This window comes from Tamandua tetradactyla, chromosome 15, assembly GCF_023851605.1.
Source record: "Tamandua tetradactyla isolate mTamTet1 chromosome 15, mTamTet1.pri, whole genome shotgun sequence".
NCBI classification, from domain to species: domain Eukaryota; kingdom Metazoa; phylum Chordata; class Mammalia; order Pilosa; family Myrmecophagidae; genus Tamandua; species Tamandua tetradactyla.
In genome coordinates, this window is record NC_135341.1 from 27,252,136 (window position 1) to 27,274,530 (window position 22,395).

Consider the following 22,395-nt stretch of genomic DNA (forward strand, 5'->3'; position numbering starts at 1 on the left):
TAACGAGGGTGTCAAGGATTCATAAACCTTTTCAGTCTCAAAGAACTCTAACACAAGGAGCCAGACGGGCTGCTTAAAAGTTCCAGACAATAGCCAGCGCGAGGTTCCCCGTGGGCGCAGCAGCGAGAAAGGAGCGCTGTAGGGCAGGGATCCCAAGGTCACGTGGGCTATGACCCCGCCCCCACCCACCCCGTCCCGGGCGGCTGCGGCACCAGTGGCTACGGCTGCGCAAAGCTGAACGCGCTCTCCCGCGCTGTCCGCAGCGGAGGCGGCGCGAACAGCGAGTGGGCGCGGATGGCTCTGCAGGGCCCGGCAGGCTCGGGGACTAGCTCCCGCGGGCCGTTAGATGAGGTGGTGGCGGCGGTCGGCGACGGCAAGGTGCAGACTGCGGTATCGGAGGGAGCCACGCTACAGGAGGAAGAGGGCCGCAGCCGGGGCCTGCTGCGGTGGGATGGCTTCTCGGCCTGGCTGCACTGCGTGTGCGTGGTGGGCTTTGACCTGGAGCTAGGCCAGGCCGTGGAGGTGAGGCCTGGCTGCACCTTGTTCTCGCGCCCCTTCCCTGCGCTGGGGCGGCCCCTGCTGAGCGTGTGGTTGGTTTGCCGCTGCCCTGCCTGGACCCTGGCCGCCGCGCATCCGGGCGTGGCGGGCCGCCCCCTCTGCCAGTCAAGCCGGGCTCCAATCCACTGGCAGTTCCCAGGGGAGGATTGTGGACTGCGGTTAAGGGTGAAAAGTTCTTCTAGGTCCCTCCTAAATAGTTCTTGATATTCTTTTTTTAAACCCGGAGTCATAGGAGTGGCCAAGAGGGTTCGCTGCTCTGGGAGAAAGCTGCAGGCAGGATGTTTGTTGGAGACTTTTTCAAGAAGGGAACAATACCCCTAACATATGGTGAATTCTAATATCCAGACCTTGCCCAACCAACTTTTTAGATTCAAGATTGTTTGGGTCATTTGCAGTCACATTTGGAGCGTTCTGCTCAGTCTGAGCCGAAGTGCTTATTTCAACTAAATTTTCCCCCTTTAATGCTTTTGTTCCTTATATCTGCTATTTCTTGCTAATCTGGAACAGCAAGCCTAAAAACTAATGTCAAGATGAAAATAGGAAAAATAGTCCGCATGTGAATCTGTCACATTTTCATCTATATAGGACTTTACTGAAAGGCCTTGGAGTCTGATCTGTTCTTGACATTGCTTAGGGTCTTTTTTGTAGTTTATTGGTTGTCCTTCATGTGTCCAAGAAAAACGTTATCAGAAGAAGGAGTCTTTGGAAGATTTTTTTTTGGTTTGGTAGTGATGACAGATTTTAATGAATTGTCTCATTTTGACTTTGGTGGCATGCATTGGTTAAGAAAATTGGCCAGGGAGATTTTTCTTAGTGTTGTCATTTGAGTGTTTTATCATAAGGTTTTTTAATAAACATTAAATTTCCACTAATATCTAGGTATTATGCTAGTTGCTGGGTGTACAAAAATGAACATATGCTCTAACAATATATTTGTAGATTGAGACTACAATTTAGAAGAGAACCAAGAATTATGCGGAGTAGCAGATAAAGCCAAACATAGTGCCTGGCACATAGTGACATTCAGTAAATGCTTGTTGATAGAATACATGAGCAGTTCTTTGTCTTACTGAGATAGGAACAAGAGTTCTCAAAGATTTGAAGAAGAGGTTTATAAGCCATTTATCATTCATATTGACATGCTGATCAGAAGTTTTATTACAGCAAAATACAATTTAAGCAGGAAGCATAGAATTGGGTTGTTGTAGTTGACTGCATTTTTGAATAACTAAAGGAGATTATTTTGGACTCTGTTGTCATTGTGGACATTCTTTGTAACATGAGTATGTTTTTTCTGACCAAATAAACAGACTAGTCAGCATAATTGAGGTCCTGCAAGAATTTGAATCATTAAATGGCTTATTTTGAATTTCCTTTCAGTATGTATTTCATTATAGTATGTAAGTTACCGTGCTGAGTTTTCTTTAGGTCAGTAACCCTTAACCTTTTTAGCATCCTGGACCTTCTAAAAAATTTGATGAACTCCATGAACACTCTCCATTAGAAAAATGCATACTAATATAAAATTATGTATATGTTTTTGTGTACTGTCTGGGATCGTACATGGACCCTCTATTCCATTGTCTCCAGATTAAGAACCACCAAGTTTAGGTGCAAGATGAAGGTGGGGAAGATTCCCTAATAAAGAATCCAAAAAACGTAAAAAGGTTAAGTGAGACACAAAACTAATTTGTTTTGTTTTCTGGAGGGAAAAGTATAGAATATTGCACTTTGCCACTTTTAAAATGGAAAAATAAATAAATGAATAAAAGGGGATGCAAATTAATGGTTGATATAAAAATATTTGAAAAATATGTTTCACTTTTTTATTGCAGCATATTAAGGGAAATGGACAGAAGGGGTGGCTGGGGTACTAGAAGAAGGTGAGTACGGATGTGTTTTGGCAGAAGTGGTATATAATGGTCCCAGCCCTATTTCCTGTACTCCACAATCATGGGGACTTTTCAAAAGGAAAGTTAAAGAATGGATGAAAACTAAGTTTGGACTGTGTTATCAAAAATGCCGTCAACAATTCTTAGGCTTGAGAGGCTGTTCTGCCATGACAGAAAATATTACTGTAGAGATTTTTAAAAAACATATTTTTATTAAGATATCTTCACACACCATATAGTCCATCCAAAGTATAAAATCAGTGGTTCACAATTTCATCACATAGTTGTACTTATTTGATCTTAGATCCTTACTGAAGAGATCCTGTGGGGTAGTGATTAAGAACTCAGACTCTAAGGAATTCTACCTAGATGTGAATCCACATGACCCTGGCAGGTTACTTAGCTTCTTTTACATTCCTCTTTTCTAAAAGGATAGCAGTACTGATGTTGTGGCATTGTGGTGAGGTTCAGGTAAGTTAAATGTTAGCAAAGCATTTGGAACAGTACCTGGAACACAGACCTACATAAGTGTGTATTTTGGAACCATTGATTTTGTATAAATTCTTTTTCATTTTCAGTAGAGAAAACTGACTTTCGCTTTGTGAAATTGATGGCTTTGTGCTTAGTCTTTTCACTTGTAAAATGAACCTGAGGTGCTAGGATCAGGATATACATGTGTGTGTGTGTGCGCGCGCGAGTGTGTGTATGTGTGTGTATATATATATATTTTTTTTTTTTTTTGTCTTGAAAAATGGAAATTTATTACCTTGCACTTCTGGAGAAGCCTTCCATGGATAACACAGCAGGGCAGTGTTCTTATCTGGGGAGACTCTGTTTTCTTGACAAAAGTAAAACAACTTCTAAAGGTCCCCATATTCCTAAGGTTGTGACCCCCTTTTCCATCTTCAAAGCTAGTAGTGTAGCTTCTCTCGTATCCTGCTTCTGTTGTCACATCTCTTTGTGACATGAAATGTCTCCCCTTTTAAGAATTCGTGTGATTAGACAGGCCCCACCTGGATGATTTGGGATAATCTCTCCATATCAAGGTCCTTAACCTCAATGACATCTACAAAGTCCCTTTTACCATATAAGATAATGTACTGACAGGTTCCAGAGATTAGTATATGAACATCTTTGGGGGCCATTATTCTACCCACTGCAGGCTCTAACCTTGGGCTGTCTGGCGAAGTAAGGATGCAGACCCTGCGACAGATATAATCTCTTCATATCTGTATCATAGTTCCTAAATTGTCCTACAGGGGCCATTGTTACTATACTATGGGAACTACTGCAGTTTTAAAATTTGCTCATGTATTTGGGAAATGCAGAGTGCCAGATATTGTGTTGGATTCTAAGAAAATAATAGTGAAAGACAGAGGCTCTGTCTTGAGGATCTTACAGTGGAATGAAAAACAAGTAGACAGTATCATAGTGGTGAGTGCGGAGTGCTACAGGTTCTCACAAAGGTACCCACCCGAGCCTTGAAATTTCAGAGGAAGATGTCCCAGAAACAGGTAAGCTATAGAGACTATGGAATTGTGGAGGTTATAGGACCATTACATTTGTATTTATTTATTTATTTTGAGTAGGGGAATTTTTGTCCCCTGCAGAAATCTCATGTGGAATCTCAGTAGCTAATCTGGTTGAAATGGGACCTTTGTTGATTTTTTTTGATATATTTGGTTGCAGATAATAGAAACTAATTTAAGCTGGTTTAAGCAGAAAAGAAGAACTTGCTGTAAGGCCACAGAGATGTTTCAAGGCTCAGACTGAGTGGAGCTTCAGAAAGTAGCTGGAGTCTAGAAATGGGGAAACTTTTCGTTTATGCTCTTTTTTGTGGATCTTGTTCCTGCTTCATGCTCTCTGCAAACTGTCGTCTTCTATTTCTGTGATCTGTGTGGTGGAGAAGATGCTCTCAGCCAGTTGAAGAAAGTGAATCTCTCTGTCTCATTCTATACAATCAGGTTCTCAGTTATGGTTTAGGGAAGATTCCCACTCTGATTCAATCAGCTGAAAACCTGGGTTGAAGGTGGAGTTGCATTAAAAACTGCCGGGGGGCTCTGTCCTAAGGGAAGGAGATGTGTCAGGAGTCTTTTGATCTGGAAAGAGATCACAAAAGTGGCCCTGAAGCAACACAGCAGAATCCAACTATGCTGTGGAAAGAAGTTTGAAATCCCCTAGATTCTATCTATTCTATGTTGTTTTTAGCTCTGAAATGACCTACTAATAAAGTTTTAATTACCTGAATTCAAAATAGTTTCATTAGTCAAGATTTTTTTTTCCTAATTGAGTAATATGCTTACTGTTGAAAATTTGGCAAGAAAAGAAAATTATAAACAAGAAAATATCACCCTTAATTCTAATACTAAGAGGCAACTGCTATTCCTAATTAGAACTTTTTAATGCTTTTTTTTCTTCACATAATAATATATCTCTAAACTGTCAAATTTGGTAGAAACAGAAACTGTCTCAAATAAATTTAAATAAGGGAGATTTGTTGTAAGGAATCCGTTAGTCTCTTGGAACCCAGTTCTCAGACACAGGGATGATGAGTCCTTGTGGTATTTGGAAAGATCCAGGCTTTCGCTGTGTGGTCTTTTGTCTCTGCTTCTCTGTGCATGTCTGCTTCATTCTTTATGTTGAGGGAGGTTTCCTCACTCTCTGTTCTTCCATAACTTCTGCTCAACTTTGATTTTTATTTTGCACTGATTATAGCCTAACTCTACTTTTCTATTCCAGAGCCAGGACAAAGCGTAATTCAAATACTGGAATCTGATTGGCTCAAGATGAGTCAGGTGACCACTCTAGTTCACCTGCAGTCAGGAAACAGGGTCACAGAAACAGCAGCAGCCTTTGGGATCATCCCTGCAGCAGGAGGGGGAGTCACTTCCAAAGCAGGGTTGGGCAGCAATCCCCCAAATATGTCCATTTTAAGAGTTTGTTTTTATGGATAAACATTTTCATAAACAATTTGCCAGATCATCAAAGACATTTCATAAATATTTCGTAGACCATAATTTATTTATTTTCCTTCATTTCCTTTTTTTTTTTTAAACAATGTAGGGGCTTGTTTGTTGCCCGTACACACATGTTGGAGATGTTCTTCATCTTTAAGCATCTTTAAATCCTGTGAACTGATAGTATTTCGTAGTAAGTTGATATTCCTATAATTTGAAGTCACCTCCTGGACCTCTCAGGCCCCTAATTTTTTTTTCTTTAATTAATTTATTTTTTATTTTTTTAAATACCAAAAACACCAAACGCAAACATTCCTATTTTGATCATTCTGTTCTACACATATAATCAGTAATTCTCAATATCATCACATAGTTGCATATTCATCATCATGATCATTTCTTGGAACATTTGCGTCTATTCAGAAAAAGAAATGAAACGAAAACAGAAAAAAAATTTAGACATACCCTACCCCTTACCCCTCCCTTTCATTGATCACTAGCATTTCAAACTAAATTTATTTTAACATCTGTTGCCCTATTATTTATTTTTATTTCATATGTTCTGCTCATCTGTTGACAAGGTTTTCACAATCACACAGTCACATTATGAAAGCTATATCATTATACAATCATCCTCAAGAAACATGGCTACTGGAACACAGCTCTGCGTTTTCAGGCAGTTCCCTCCAGCCTTTCCATTACATCTTGAATCACAAGGTGATTTCTACTTAATGTGTAAGAATAATCTCCAAGATAACCTCTTGACTCTGGAATCTCTCAGCCATTGATACTTTGTCTTATCTCACTCTTCCCCATTTTGGTCCAGAAGGTTCTCTCAATCAATCCCTTGATGCCCAGTCCCCAAATTTTACACAAATTGAGGCATCATTCGTGGTTTTCTTCTTCTTAAAGGCACTCACCTTTTAACTTCATGAACAGAATTTTAATGTAATGAAAAGAACACAGTCTTTGAGTTTTTGAACAGCTGCTAGTTAACTGATTTTTTGCAAGTTTCTTCAACTCTGACTGGTTTTCCTAAATGGTTAAATGGGAAAATAGTATCCTGAGAGTGTTGTTGGAGATAACAAATGAGATAATGCATGTTCATAATTAGTGGTGTAGCATTTGATTCATGCCCAGTATCTTAGTCCTTTTTGCAGTTGTGCAGTGAATTGTGAAACGAACAGTTGCTCTTCCCTCAGGTCCATCATATTTTGCCTTACATTAATTTTTTTAAAAATATGTACAGTTTTGTATGTGTATCAGCAGTATTAAAAGTACTTCCTGGGAATCAGGTTTTGTAGATTTCATTTTGATGATAATCTATCATATAACATATCTGTTTGGCATATAGTTTATGTTCCACCTCTTGCTGAAAAGGATTTCAGGCCACCTAAGTTATATAAAAAACAGGACAATTTATCATTAATGTGTTGAATGAGTTATAGACTTTCATTCTAATTACTGATTTCTTTTTTTTTTTTTAGCCAATCAAAGATACTTTCTATTACCTTGGGCTGCTGAATGATTTCATGTATGAATAAGGGCGCTTTAGCTCTGATCTGGGAAAAGGGAACTTTTTTTTTTGCTTGGGCAGGCAAGGAGAATTGAACCCAGGTCTCTGGCATGGCAGACAAGAACTCTGCCTCTTGAGCCACTGTAACCTGCCCAAAAGGGAGCTTTTATACCATTTTTTTATAGAGAAGTTAGCAGAATTGACTCCTTTCTTCCCCATTTCTGTTTTTTTTAATCATCACCTATTCCCCTTCATCCCCTCCTAGGGTGGATCCTGGAGTATTCACCAGTTTGCTTTATTCCTAGCAGACTTTCTAATAATTCTGAGAAGGAGAAAGGTAGTTGTGTCAGGGATTGTTTCCCTTGCTTTCGTTTATCCTTGCTTTATTTCTTTCCCTTTTAAACTGAGTGACCCATATCCTCAGGAGTTGATCCTCAGAAAGTTTACTGTTTTAATTGTATTGGGTGTATTTATATGTTGTGTGTAATTTTATGTTGCTGCACTGAGCCATTGGGCCATCTGTTTAGTAGATATTTAATGGGCAACTAACATATCGCAGACGCTGGTAAATTCTGGGAATATAGCCTTAATCACACCTGTCTTCATGGAGCTTACAATATACTGGGAAACGTAGGCCGTTAAGTGGTGAATGTTATGATTGGAGGAAGTGTAGGATACTAATAATGGTCTTAAATTTCTTTGTAATACTAGTGGCACCTCACAGTAGCCTGACATAGTTCTGTGATTTGAGGGTTAAAGCCTCTGTGGCCTCCTAGGCTTCTTAGGGCTCCAGATTTTATCAAAGTGTTCCTGGTGTTACTAACCTCCGATTCTTTTATGAATTTATGTTATCCCAGTGTGGAGATGATCCAGGACTAATCAGTTAGTCCTTTCACAAGTGCTTTATGTTTTTTGTTTGTATTATGATGAATGATGTGAAATATGGACAGTTGCATCTAAACTTTACCCTTTTTTTTTTTTTTTTTTTTTGCGTGCGTGGTCTGGGAATCAAACCCGGGTCTCCCGCATTGAAGGCAAGCATTCTGCCACTGAACCATCCGTGCACCCTACCCTTTTTTGAGAGAAGTATTACACCATTCAGTCCATGTTCAAAGTGATCAAGTTTTCCACCAGTATAACTTAGCTTAGCTCTTGGGTAAGCTGGAATCTTTGACTGAGGCCCAGTCTTGTCCTAATTTGGGATGTCAGGCCATTTCCTTTTTTTAAAATAAGCTAACATTTTATTGAAATATAGCATACATACAGAAAAGAACACAAATCCTAAGTCTGTAGTTTGATGAAATTTCACAAAGTGAACACACCTGTCTAACTAGCACATAGATTAAAAAAAAAAAACAATAGTACCGCTGTGCTAGAAATTTCCCTTATGTCCCCTTTTAGTCATAACCACCCACCTCCCTTCCTACAAAGGGAACCCACTATCCTTATCAGGCCAGTTTTATTCTGAAATCTTAAGTGAACACAGGTTATTCTCAGAGCTTTTCTAAATTGAATCGTGTAACATGACATTCCAGGCCATTCAAGTCTACTTTTCTCTTTTCCGAGGATGCTTATACCCTTTTCCCTTACCCATTTTTGCCTAATTAAGTCATTTTCATGGTTCAGCTTAAATGTCACTTTTTCAGGGAAGCCTCAACCTTAGCTTCTGAGTATTTATTTGTAACTAGCAGAGCTTAGCTCTCTTGTTTATAGCCTGTGCGCTCATCCTTACCATTCTTTTTGCTTTATGTATTATTATTCTGTCCTTGTATTTCTGGTTGGTTACCCTTAGTCCATCAGATAAAGTGTCTCAACTTTTTTTTTTTATTGCCCCAATTTATCTCAAGATCATTATCTTTTTAGTCTAATTAGCTGGAATTTCCAACCCCCATCTCAGACCACCATGCCACATGTACTAAAACTTCTGTTTCTTGACACATACTGCATATCATCAGTATCTTTCCAGCTCATCTACATAGCCATTCTGTTGATTGTATTGAATAGAATGGGTAATTTCAAATCCAGAACAAAATTATGTCTTAGGGGTGGTGGGAAATGTGTGGCAAAAGTCTTATTGGTCCTCATTTTGTTTATATAATCAAGAGGTGAATATATAGAGAGAGAGGCTTTTTTTTTTAGTAGCTTTAAGCTTGATACAAATCAGCAAAGACACTGATGTACTGGTTATTATATTAGTTCAGTTGCTGTAACAGAAACTCCAAATAATACTGGCTTCAGATATAAGCTTATTTTTTGTGAGAAGTTTAGGAAGGCAGTTCAAGGCTGGTGTGGTGTCTCCACAATCATGGTCCTGGGCTCATATCTTGCTTTGCAACCTCAACAAATGCCATTGTTTTGTAATGTTAAAATGGCTGCTCATCATGTCTGCATACTAGATTATATGTAGTATGAGATTAAATATAGTAATCTATATTTAGATTATTTATTAATAAAAAAGAGATTATCCCCTCTTTTTTTCCTTTAAGGCTTAACTTCTTTTTTCCTTCTAACTGTTAATTTCAAAACATTTAAAAACTTATAGAAAAGTTGGCAGAATTAGGATAATAACACTTATGAAGAATCACCAGTTGTTAACATTTTACCATATTTGCTCTCTCCTCCCTTAACTATCTATCTATCAACATACCTTTGTGGAGGCAGTAAATACTATAGAGGTGATGCATCCTTGCCCTGTCCCTTTAAGGGTAGTACCTGAAAGTTGTAAATGTTATTTTTTATCTCTTGTTGGTCAAAACTGATCACATCTCTACACTGAGCTGCAGGGGATGTTGGGAAATCTTTTCTGAGTGATTATATGTCTGGCTAAAATTCAAAGAGTTGTGTTAATAAAGAATGGATATTAGGAGGCAGCGGAAGTTACTGCCTTATCTGGGAACAATGTAGTGTTATGTGGTCAAAGATTTATTTGGATAGGTTTCTAAGCTTGGATTTTGCAATATAAACTTTAAAAAATAAAATAGTTACTGAATTCTTGGAGAGTTGAAGTCATTAAATACATTTGAAATAAAAGATTGTGGACCCTGTTACCTAGAATTTGGAGGTATCTGATTATGCTTAATGAAAATGAGGCTAAGCATTTATGTCTTGGTAAATTTAAGTTGTTTTTGTATCAGTGGAATTCCATATATTTGAGTTATTTTGTGTTCAAACTTTTCTGAGTGTAAGAATTATCTGGGGCTTTTATTGCATATGAGGTTTCTGGACCACCTAGACCTGCTGGATCAGAATCAGAAGTTCAGATGATTATTACACGGAGGCATGTTTGGAATATAAGTTTTTGAAGTATCTTTTCCAGGTATACTTTTCTGTTTTTCTTGTAAACCAGCTCTTCTCAAACTGCGGTCCTTGAACTTCTGGAGATCCCTGAGATAATTTCAGGAGTTTACAGTGTTTTACAGAAATGGTAAAGCCCATTTCTTTCCTTTTCCAACTACAAACTATTTGAGGCTGGCTTTTCTTCATACAGTTCAACCCAGACAACATATTGGAATAGAATGAATGCAGAAACATATAGGAGAATCTAGCTAATTCTGTTAAGCCAGACATTAAACAGATTTTCAAAGATATAAAACAATGTTGTTCTTCCTTCTAAAGCTTTAAAAATATATAGTTTTTATAAAAATATATTTATTTTAACAAGTAATAACTTACTGTTCCTTTTTAAATTAATACTTTAAAAATGTATCTTTTATTTCTAGTATGGCAAATATTGATAGATATAGCTCACATAAATGACGCTCTTGGGGCTCCTCTAATTTTTAAGAGTGTAAAAGGGTCCTGAAACCACAAAGTTTGAGAACTGCTGTTTTATACTGTCTGGTATAAAATGGTTTGATTAGTTGACTTACAAGAGGTGGGATAAAGTAATGGTTAAATACGCTCTTGGGGCTCCTCTAATTTTTAAGAGTGTAAAAGGGTCCTGAAACCACAAAGTTTGAGAACTGCTGTTTTATACTGTCTGGTATAAAATGGTTTGATTAGTTGACTTACAAGAGGTGGGATAAAGTAATGGTTAAATGATTTGCAAAGTTAAACCAAATTTGGCATCCTGGTTCCAGTGTTCTCATACTTGCTAGGTGTGTTATCTTGGGGAATCACCAACCTCTCTATGCTTCAGTCCTTTTCATATCAAGAGCACTAATGGAACCAGCTTCAGAGAGTTACCTTAAGTGTTAAATGAAGTGTGTGGGCACCAAGCTCGATATCTGGCATGCAGCAAGCACTCAGCAACTCTGGCCATCTCATGTTGAACAGGCTTCATGGGTTGTAGATACTCCTAGCGTATGCAAGACTAGGAGCCTGGATTGCTTCTTTGATTGCTCTGTGACTTTAAGGATACGATTTGTTTTAGTTGACTAATCTATAATAGGATAAAAGATTTATTTCTGATAAGCCATGGATGTTTGATTTCTTTCTTATAATTCTTTCTTACTGTTCTCTTTTCATTATTGAAACCCTCATATATGGTGCTTGCTAGTAGTTTCTTATTAAGGGAACTGGAAAATAAATGGAGATTAGAAAATCTAGAGAAGTTTAGCTTTACTTGTATTATCTCATTTATTCCTTCCATTCTCTCTAATTATTAAGAATTGTTTTAGTTTCCTAACTGCTAATGCAAATAACCATGTAATGGGTTGGCTTAATGGCAGGAATCTATTGGCTCATGGTTTCAGAGGCCAGAAGGCTTGCTCTCTCTCCTAGGGTGGTATCTTCTGGCTGGCTGGCAATCTTTGGGGCTCCTTGGCTTTTCTGTCACATGGCAATGCACATGGCAGTGTTTACTCCTCTTTCTTCCAGTTCTGTTCACTTCCAGCTTCTAGCTGCTCCCTGAGGCTTTTTCCTTCTCTGCCCAATTTCCTGTGCTTGTAAGGACTTCAGCCATATTGGATTAAGACCCACCCTCATCAGTTTGAGCACATCTTAACTTATACTGCCTTCAAAGATCCTATTTACAGATACATTCACACCCACAGGACCAGGGGTTGGAACCTGAACTCCTTTTGTAATAATATAAATTCATTTTATTTATTTATTTAAATACCAAAAAACACAAAGCAAATGCAGACATTCCTATTTTGATCATTCTGTTCTACATATATAATCAGTAATTTACAATGTCATCACATAGTTGCATGTTCATCATCATTATCGTTTCTTGGAACATTTGCATCTATTCAGAAAAAGAAATAAAAAGACAACAGAAAAAAATTTATACATACCATACCCCTTACCCCTCCCTTTCATTGATCACTAGCATTTCAAACTAAATTTATTTTAATATTTGTTTCCCCATTATTTATTTTTGTTCCACATGTTCTACTCGTCTGTTGACAAGGTAGATAAAAGGAACATCAGACACAAGGTTTTCACAATCACACAGTCACGTTGTGAAAGCTATATCATTATACAATTATCTTCAAGGAACATGGCTGCTGGAACACAGCTCCACATTTTCAGGCACTTCCCTCCAGCCTCTCCATTACATCTTGGATAACAAGGTGATATCTATTTAATGTGTAAGAATAATCTCCAGAATAACCTCTTGACTCTGTTTGGAATCTCTCAGCCATTGACACTTTGTCTCATTTCACTCTACCCCCTTTTGGTCGAGAAGGTTTTCTCAATCCCTTGATGCTGAGTCTCAGCTCATTCTAGGATTTCTGTCCCATGTTGCCAGGAAGGTCCGCACCCCTGGGAGTCATGTCCCACGGAGACAGGGGGAGGGTAGTGAGTTTGCTTGTTGTGTTGGCTGGAGAGAGAGGCCACATCTGAGCAACAAAAGAGGCTGTCTTGGGGGTGACTTTTAGGCCTAATTTTAAATAGGCTTGACCTATCCTTTGTGGAGTAAATTCATTTTTTAATGAGGAAACAGAAACTTAGAGGGACAAATTTGCCCAAGATTATACCTTTAGTAAACCAGGATTTGACCCCAGCTCCTTCTGACTCTAAAGTCTATTTTTCTTTTTCTACTATACTGTGTTATCCTGGGTTAAAAATGAAAAGATCAATAAAATTGACAAGCTTTTAGCTAGAGTGATGAAGAAAAAAGAAAGAGGACATTAATGACTACAATCAGAAATGAAAAGGGGAACATTACTACTGACCCCACTGAAGTAAAAAGACTATAAGAGGATATGATGAAAAAATATATGGTAGCAAATTAGTTAACCTAGATGAAATGGACAAATTCCTAAAACCACTTACACTGAAGGAGAGATAGATAATTTCAACAGACCAATAACTAGTAAAGAGACTGAATCAATAAAAAAAACTCCCTACACAAAAAAGTCCAGGACCAGATGGCATAACGGGGAAATTTTACCAAGCGTTGCAAGAAGAATAAATGCCAATCCTGTTCAAACTTCCAGAAAATTGAAGAGGAAGAATTATTCCCTAATTCATTCTGTGAGACCAACATCATTGTTCTAGTTTGCTGGCTGCTGGAATGCAATATACCAGAAACAGAATGGCTTTTAAAAAGGGGAATTTAATTAGTTGCTAGTTTACAGTTCTAAGGCTGAGAAAATGTTCCAGTTAAAACAAGTCTATAGAAATGTCCAATCAGAGGCACCCAGGGAATGATACCTTGGTTCAAGAAGGCTGACGAAGTTCAGGGTTTCTCTCTCCAGTGGAAGAGCTCATGGTAAACACAGAGTTTTGTTGTCCTCTGGAAAGGCACATGGTGTACATGGTCAGGGTTCCTGTCTTATCTGGAAGGGCACATGGTGAACACAGTGTCATCTGCTAGCTTCTTCTCCTGGCTTCCTGTTTCATGAAGCTCCCTGGGAAGCATTTTCCTTCTTCATCTCCAAAGGTTACTGGCTGGTGGACGCTTCTTCTCGTGGCTGTGTCGCTCTGCTCTCTCTGAATCTCTTATTCTCCAAAATGTTTCCTCTTTTATAGGACTTCAGAAACTAATCAAGACCCACCTAAATGGGTAGAGACATGTTGTTACCTAATCCAACTTAAGAACCACTCTTGATTAAATCACATCTCCAGAGAAATGATCCGATTACAGTTTCAAACATACAGTTTTGAATAGAGATTATTCTGCCTTTATGAAATGGGATTTAGATTAAAATATGGCTTTTCTAGGGGACATTCATCCTTTCAAACCAGCACAATCATCCAGTACCAAAGCCAGATAAAGATACTGCAAGAAAATAAAATTACAGGCCAATATTTCTTTTGAATATAGATAAGGAGATCCTCAATAAAATGCTGACAAACTGAATCTGGTAGCACAGTAAAAAAATTTTAACCATGATTAAGTGGGATTTACCTCAGGTATGCAAGAGTGGTTCAACATAAGAAAATTATGTAATGTACCACTTTGTGCTAGTTTGAAACTGTTGTGTACTCCAGCAAAACCATGTTCTTTAATCCTAATTCAGTATTCTTAGGTGGCATCTTTTTTATTGTTTCCATGGAAATGTTACCCACCCAGTTGTGGGTGGTGCTTTTTGATTATGTAGCTTCCATGGAGATGTTTTTCCACCCATTCAAGGTGGGGTTGCTTACTAGAGTCCTTTAAGAAGGAACCATTTGGAAAAAGCATAAGAGCCCACACAGCCAGAGACCTTTGGAGATGAAGAACGATAATGCCCCCCTGGGGAAGCCTTTTGAAATAAGAGGCCTGCAGAGAAAGCTCGCATACATCGTCATGTGCTTTCCCAGCTGAAAGAGGTGTTCTAGACAGTATCAACCTTTCATGAATGAAGGTAACCTCTCGTTGGTACCTTAATTTGGACATTTTCATGGCCTTACAACTATAAACTTGCAGCTTAACAAATTCCTGTTTTAAAAGCTATTCCATTTTTGATATATTCACTCTGGTAGCTTTAGCAAACCAGTACCCACATTAACAGAACAAAGAAGAAAACCACGTGATCATCTTAATTGACGCACAAAAGGCATTCGATGACATTTATCAACTTCTTGATAAAAACATTTAGAAAACTAGGGATAGAAGGAAATTTCCTCAATGTGTATATATGAAAAACCGACAGCTGACATCATACTTAATGGTGAAAGACTGAAAGCTTTACCTCTAAGATCAGGAACAAAAGGAAGATGCTCACTGCTACCCTATTATTCAGCATTATCCTGGAAATTCTTGTTAGAGCAATTAGATAAGAAAAAGAAATAAAAGACACTTAAATTGTAAAGGAAGACTTTCCCTATTTACAGATACCTTGACCCTGTATAAGGAAAATCCTCAATAATCCACAGCAAAGCTCCTGGAGTCAATAAATGAATTCAGCAAAATGACAGGGTACAACATCAACACCACAAATAAGTAGTGTTTCTGTATGCTAGCAATGAATGACTGGAGGAAGAAATTAAGGAAAAAATTCCATACACCATAGCAACTAAAAAATCAAATATCTAGGAATAAGTGTGCCAAATATGTGAAGGGCTCTTGCACAGAAGATTCCAAAACATGGCTAAAAGAAATCAAGACCTAAATAAATGGAAGGACATTCTCTGTTCATGGTTTGGAAGACTATCGTTAAGATGGCTACTCTGCCCAAAGCAGTTTACAGATTCAGTGCAATCCCAATAAAAAATTCCAACAGCCTTCTATGCAGAAATGAAAAAGCCAATCATTGAATGTATATGGAAGGGTAAGTTTCCCAAATAGCCAAGAGCATCTTGAAAAGAATGAAGTTTGAGGACTCATGTTTCCCAATCTTAGAACTTATTACAAAGCCACAGTCATCAAAGCAGCATGGCACAGGCACAAGGACAGACATATACACTAGTGGAATTGCACTGTGAGCTCAGAAATCAACCCTCACATTTCTGGCCAAATAATTTTTGATAAGGTGGCAAAGACCACTCAATTGGGAAAGAGTAGTCTCCTCAACAAATGATGCTGGAAAAACTGGATCTCCATTTTCAAAAGATTGAAGGTGGAGTCCTACCTCACACCACCCACAAAAATCAACTCAAAATGGGCCAAAGACCTAACAAATAGAGCCAGAACTATACAACTCCTGGAAGAAAATATAGGGAAACATCTTCAGGACCTTGTGTTAGGCAATGGTTTCTTAGACTTTACAGCCAAAGCATGCAGCAAAAGAAAATACAGATAAATGAGACCTCATCAAAATTAAAAATGTTTGGACCTCAGAGGGTTTTGTCATGAAAGTAAAATAACAACCTGCATAACGGGGGGAAGTATTTGGAATCCACATATCTGATAAGGATTTAATATCTGGCATAGATTAAGAAATTCTTCAACTCAACAAACAAAAGATAAACAGCTAAATTAAAAATTGGGCAAAACCTCCCCCCTACATGGAAAATGACATCTGGGGTGAAAGTATCCTTGGTGATGTGGGAGATGACTCCCAGGGATCTATCTGGCCCTGATACTGTGGAATCAACAATTCCATCCTGACCAAAAAGGGGAAAAGAAGTGTAACCAATAAAGTATCAGTGGCAGAGAGAGTTCAAATAGAGTCAAGAAGCTACTCTGGAGGTTGCTCTTCTGCAAGCTTCAGTTAGACATTGCTACCTATCATAACCTGCGAAACCCCAATCAGAACCATTCCACCCAATCCTAAAGAACACCTAGGGCAATATCTAAGATTCCACAAGGGCTCAATGCACTAGTTTAACTTTCCAGAAACCTATAACCTCCAGATGGGTCCCTGGACCAAAAAAGTCCTGAAACCTAGAGGGCCCAGCCTCTCCAGAACATCAAATAGTTCCATCTCCCTACCCCATATTAGTGACAGACCCTTCCAACATGAAAGAGTTAGAATAGCCATAGCCCAGACACCTGTAAAGAGAAGGATAGAATGATCAAAGGTGGTGGTGGAGTTATCCAGAGAAAATAGGATTTAACAAATGAATATGAATGCTGAATCATTAAATTGATATCTCTTTTAGTCACCAGTGTCTTAGAGGAGCTAGAAATAAAAGCCTAAAATTGTATGATTGTAACCCTTACCAAACTCTGGAATCTGTTCTACAACTAATTGTGGTGATGTGCTTTGAAATTTATTGCTTTTTAAAATATACACTATTTTCCACACACAAAAAAAGTCGATTGTGATGATAAAAAAATGTTTATTCCTTCTAGTCTCCAATGTTCCAGAGCAGCTAGAAGGAAAAATCTGAGATGATAGTATGGTAGCTCACGACAAGCTGTGGGATCTGTGCTGTAACTGCTTGTTAAAAAGTGACTTGCAAACTATCGCTTTTTTCTTTCTTTGCTCTTTATATATGTTATATTAAACAATAAAAAAGTAAAAAAAATGGGCTAAAGATTTGAAAGACATTTCTCTAAAGAAGATATAGAAATCATCAAAAACCACAGGACAAGATGTTCAGCATCATTAGTCATTAGGGAAATGCAGATCAAAATCACAGTGTGATACCATTTCATAACTGCTAGAATGATTACTATTTAAAAAAAAACACAAAATTACAAGCATGGAGAGAATGTGGAGAAATAGGAACACTTATTCATTGTTGATGGGGGCGTAAAATGGTATAGCCACAGAGAAAGTTTGGTAGTTCCGCAGAAAGTTAAATATAGAATTAATATATGACCCGGCTGTCCCATTTCTAGGTATAAATCCAAAAGAATTGAAAGCAGAGACTTAAACAGATTATTTTCACACTGATGTTCACAGTGGTATTATTCACAATTGTCAAAGGGTGGAAGCAACCCAAGTTTCTATCAACTGATTAATGCATAAAGTAAATTTGACATATACACACCATGATATACTTAGCCATAAAAAGGAATGAAGGTTTGAGATCATGGATGAACCATGAAAGAAGCCAGATTCAAAGGACAAACTCTGTATGATCTCACTAATATGAAATAATTAAAATAAGCAAACTCATAGAGTCAGAATCTAGTATATAGTTTACCAAGGGACATGGTGGATGTTAGAAATAGGGAATTAAAGCCTAAAATGTACAGAGCTTCTATTTGGGATGTTGGAGAAGTTTTGGTAATAGATGGTGGTGATGGTAGCACAACATTGTAAATGAAATTAAAGCACTGAATTATATATTTGAATGTGGTTAGGAGGGGACATGTTAAGTTGTATATATGGTAACGGAATACAATTTTTTAAAATATCCATGCAACTCTATAACACAAACAGTGAACTTTAAGTATCGACTGCCATTAATAGTACAGCTGTAAAAAAGTACTTTCATGAATTGTAAAAAATATACCATGCCAACTCAAGGTGCTAATAAGAAGGTACATATGGGGATACTATACTATGTATGATTGTTCTATAAACTCACAATTTCTCTAAAAAAAAAAAATAGTTCCAGTTTTGAATGTTTTAATGCAAGAAATAGACTCACCCTCTCTACGTGGGACATGACTCCCAGGGGTGTGGACCTTCCTGACAGTGTGGGACAGAGATCTTGGAATGAACGGAGACTCAGCATCAAGGGATTGAGAAAAACCCTATAATGAGCTGAGATTTAGCATCAAGGGATTGAGAAAACCTTCTGGACCAAAAGGGGGAAGAGGGAAATGAGACAAAATGTCAATGGCTGAGAGATTCCAAACAGAGTCCAGAGGTTATCCTGGAGGTTATTCTTATTCATCAAGTAGATATCATCTTGTTATTCAAGATGTAATGGAGAGGCTGGAGGGAACTGCCTGAAAATGTAGAGCTGTTTGCCAGTAGCCATGTTTCTTGAGGATGATTGAATAATGATACAGCTGTCACAATGTGACTGTGTGATTGTGAAAACCTTGTGTCTGATGCTCCTTTTATCTACCTTGTCAACAAAGGAGTAGAACATATAGAATAAAAATAAATAATAGGGGGAACAAATGCTAAAATAAATTTGGTTTGAAATGCTAGTGATCAATGAAAGCAAGGGTTAAGGGGTATGGTAGGTATAATCTCTTTTTTTTTTCTTTCCTGTGTTCGTTTTATTTCTTTTTCTATTTTCTTTTTATTTCTTTTTCTGAATTACTGCAAATGTTCTAAGAGATGATGAATATGCAACTAAGTGATGATATTGTGCATTACTAATTATGTATGTTGTTTTAGTTTGTTTATTTTTTAATTAATAAATAAAAAAAAAGAAATACACTCATTTCTGTTCAGAATATTCCTTCATTCTAGCCCCAGTGTAGGACACTATGCTCACCTTTTTGTGATATTCTGATTAACAGCCATGCAGTGAATGCTTTCAAGGGAAAGATATTATTTAAAAAAAAAAAAAGCCTGAAGCAAAACAGAAATGTGAAATGCCATTAGTAACTTGAGCTAAAATTCTTAAATTATGGGCAGCAATGGTTAAATTCATCCAAAGTCTTCCTCTTTATTGCTGATATTAAATGTGGAAATTGTAGCCAACCTTTATTACCCAATACCATTTTCTGAGTTGTGTACAAGATGTTTTAAACATTTTTATGGTTCTTTATATGTCAAATTCTTTAATATCCCTGGGAAATGAACAGTAAACAACTTCTCTTTGGAGAAAAGAGTAGCTGAACTTAGATCAGTGTGTCCTATGTCAATATATGTTAGGTATCCTGAATGTTGGTTTTCTCTGATTCATACAGGCCTTTGTAGATCAGTTCATATTTTGATCGGGAAAAGATTGGCTACAATGAGAAAAGGCTTGTAGGACTCAGCATTTAAGTTCAGGGGAGATAGTAAAACCTCAAAAATGACTTCAACTTATAAATGAAAAAGCAGTTGTGGTGCTATTTGGCAATTGACTTTTTTTTTAATTTACACCTGAAGAAAACAGATAGATGAAAAATAAATTCAAAGTAAGCTTATTTGGAAGTGTGGAAATTATGAAACTGTGTTTCTTGTTTGCTTTACATTTCGTGGAATGATGCTCCTGCAAAAACTTCACATTTTCCAGCTTCGGTGTCTGTGAAACTGATGACAGTTACCTGATGTACCTGCCATGGTATGTGAAACTAACTTCCGGTAAATGTACTGGGATTCTAATGATCCTTTCTCATATATCGTGAGGTGTTTTTTGTTTGTTTGTTTGTTTTTTGTATGCTGTATGGTGGGGTTCACATTTAATTTTTTGCCATGTGACTATCCTGTTACTACAGCACCATTTGTAAATTTTTTTTGTTGTTGGGGAACGTGCATAGACTGGGAATTGAACCTGGGTCTCCCACATGGTAGTTGAGAATTCTACCACTGAACTAACCTTGCACCCCTATCCTGAGTTTTTATCAAGGGAAATTTGAATTTAACCCCTTTAAAGGGAATGTAGATGCAATAAAGTTGTCAAATTATTTTATTACTTGTTTGTAAATAAAGATATTAGAAAAGGATTTGAAAACCAACTGTTTTATCATGCTACTTGGATTAAGCAGAATTAAAGCTGAATTTTAAATCTTTAGAAAAATTAACCCTTAAAAATAAATATACAGTAAAAATTCTTTTGTTGAATATGAAAATGCAAAAATAACCTTTTTGGATTATCCTAGATTTTGACTCTTAATCTCTTTTGGAAGTGTGATTTTATTTATGTTGGCCATCAGAGGAATTACAGTGGCTGACCCTGGGATCAGATAGAGCTGATTTTAAGTTCTGATCTTGATACCAGTTCCTGACGTTGGGCAGATGTTTACTTGGTATATTAGTAGTTCCCAGTTTTGAGTGTTTTTGTGAGTATTAATTTATATAGTGCAGGTATGTCTAGCACTCCCTGGCACAAGGAGCAGCACTTGCTATTATAATTATTTGTTGAGGTTTTCTGAAGTAATGAAAAAAGTTGCCCTTTTTTGAATAGTTCTTTGAATTTTACAGTTATTACTAATTTGTCGAATTCCTAATAATAAGAGTTTTCATAAGTAACATAAGATCAATCAGAAAGGCTGACATCATTAAATTTTTGTTGTTAGTTTAAATAGGAGCATTGTGGCCATAATTACTAATTTATTTAGCATTTACCATGTGCAAAGGATTCTATTAGGTGTATTTTAAAATTATTTTTATTTTTATTATTAATTAATTAATTAATTAATTATTACATGGGCAGGCACCGGTAATCGAACCCGGGTCCTCTGGCATGGCAGGCAAGCATTCTTGCCTGCTGAGCCACTGTGGCCCGCCCTCTATTAGGTGTATTAATCAAAAGATGAAGACACAAAAATCCCTGCTTTCTAGGAACTTAGGTGAAAAGATAAATAAGAGCAGCCAGTGTGTGCTGAATGGCAAATGAGCTGTCCAGAGACTAAGTGAACATTTCTGGTAGAAGTTGAATTGAATTGGCTGTAGAATTTTTAAAAATTAGCTTATATTGGTAAGAAAATTAAACGCATATTCATTGAAGAGGAATGGCAGAAATTATGACAAGAGGAAATGTAAATCAGTTGGCATTTCACCTGCTGAATAGAATTTTGATAGGCAGATGAAAAAATGGTGAAGCAGTTCTTAAGCACGAGAAAAGGAGGAGGAAGAAAATTTCAAAGCATATTCAGCATTACGTTGTAGATCATTTATGGAAAATGTTGAGCAGGGTACAAAAACTGTATAAAATAGTTTATTATATTTTTGTTTAAAGTTTAATGTAATGTATGTTTAAAAATATACATTAAGAATCTTGAAAAGATACACAAGAAATTATTTAATAATGGTTTTGTTAGGCAAAGGAGACCTTGAGGTTAGTGAAGAGACTATAATTTTCATTTTATGCCCATTTATGATTTGAATTTTTAGCTTTGCCTCTATTTAATTTTTTAAATTGAGATATAATTCACATACCATACAATTCACTCAAAGTGTACAGTTCTGTGTGTTTTTAGTATATTCACACAGTTGTGTATACATCACATTTTCATCTCCCCAAAAAGAAACCTCATACCCTTCCCTCAACACCCTACTCTTGGAAACCTCTAATCTGCTTTCTGCCTTTATGAATTTTTCTATACTGGACATTTCATATAAATGGAATCATATACCATGTGGCCTTTTATGCCTTTCATGCGTCTGTCTTCTTTCACTTAGCATAATGTTGTCGAAGTTAATTCATATTATGGCATTTGTCAATACTTCTTTTTTCTATTTCAATAAAATTCCATTGTATAGATATACCACATTTTGTTTATTCATTTGTCAGTTTCTGAAATTTGCATTGTTTCCAGATTATGAATAATGTAGCTATGAACATTCATGTATAAGTTTTTGAATGAATATGTGTTTTCAGTTTGGGGGGGCTATATTCGTAGGAGTGAAATTACTGGTTCATATAGTATTTCTATGTTTAACCTTTTGAGAAACTACAACACTTTTCCAAAACTTTAAAATTCAGTTATTGGTCTTTTTATTGTTGAGTTATAAGAATACTCTATATTGTCTGGATGCTAAACCCTTACAGGATTTATGATTTGCAAGTATTTTCTCGCATTTTGTGAGTTGTCTTTTCATTTTTTCATAGTGCTCTTTGAAGAACAAATGTTTTTAATTTTGATGAA

The 22,395-nt window shown here is 37.0% G+C and overlaps 1 protein-coding gene across 2 annotated transcripts in view; it reads left to right on the forward strand.

Moving 5' to 3' along the window:
* The first annotated feature begins 208 nt into the window (after positions 1 to 208).
* DENND6A (DENN domain containing 6A) overlaps positions 209 to 22,395 on the forward strand; it is a 143,899-nt gene continuing 121,712 nt past the window's right edge. Inside the window, exon 1 of one of the 2 annotated variants that reach the window (XM_077128906.1) lies at positions 209 to 522. In XM_077128906.1, coding sequence (XP_076985021.1) covers positions 295 to 522 — 228 coding nt within the window. In that variant the 5' untranslated portion in view covers positions 209 to 294. Of the gene's footprint in view, positions 523 to 18,793; positions 19,869 to 22,395 lie in introns of those variants that run through there. The other variant, XM_077128907.1, reaches the window with a different exon arrangement.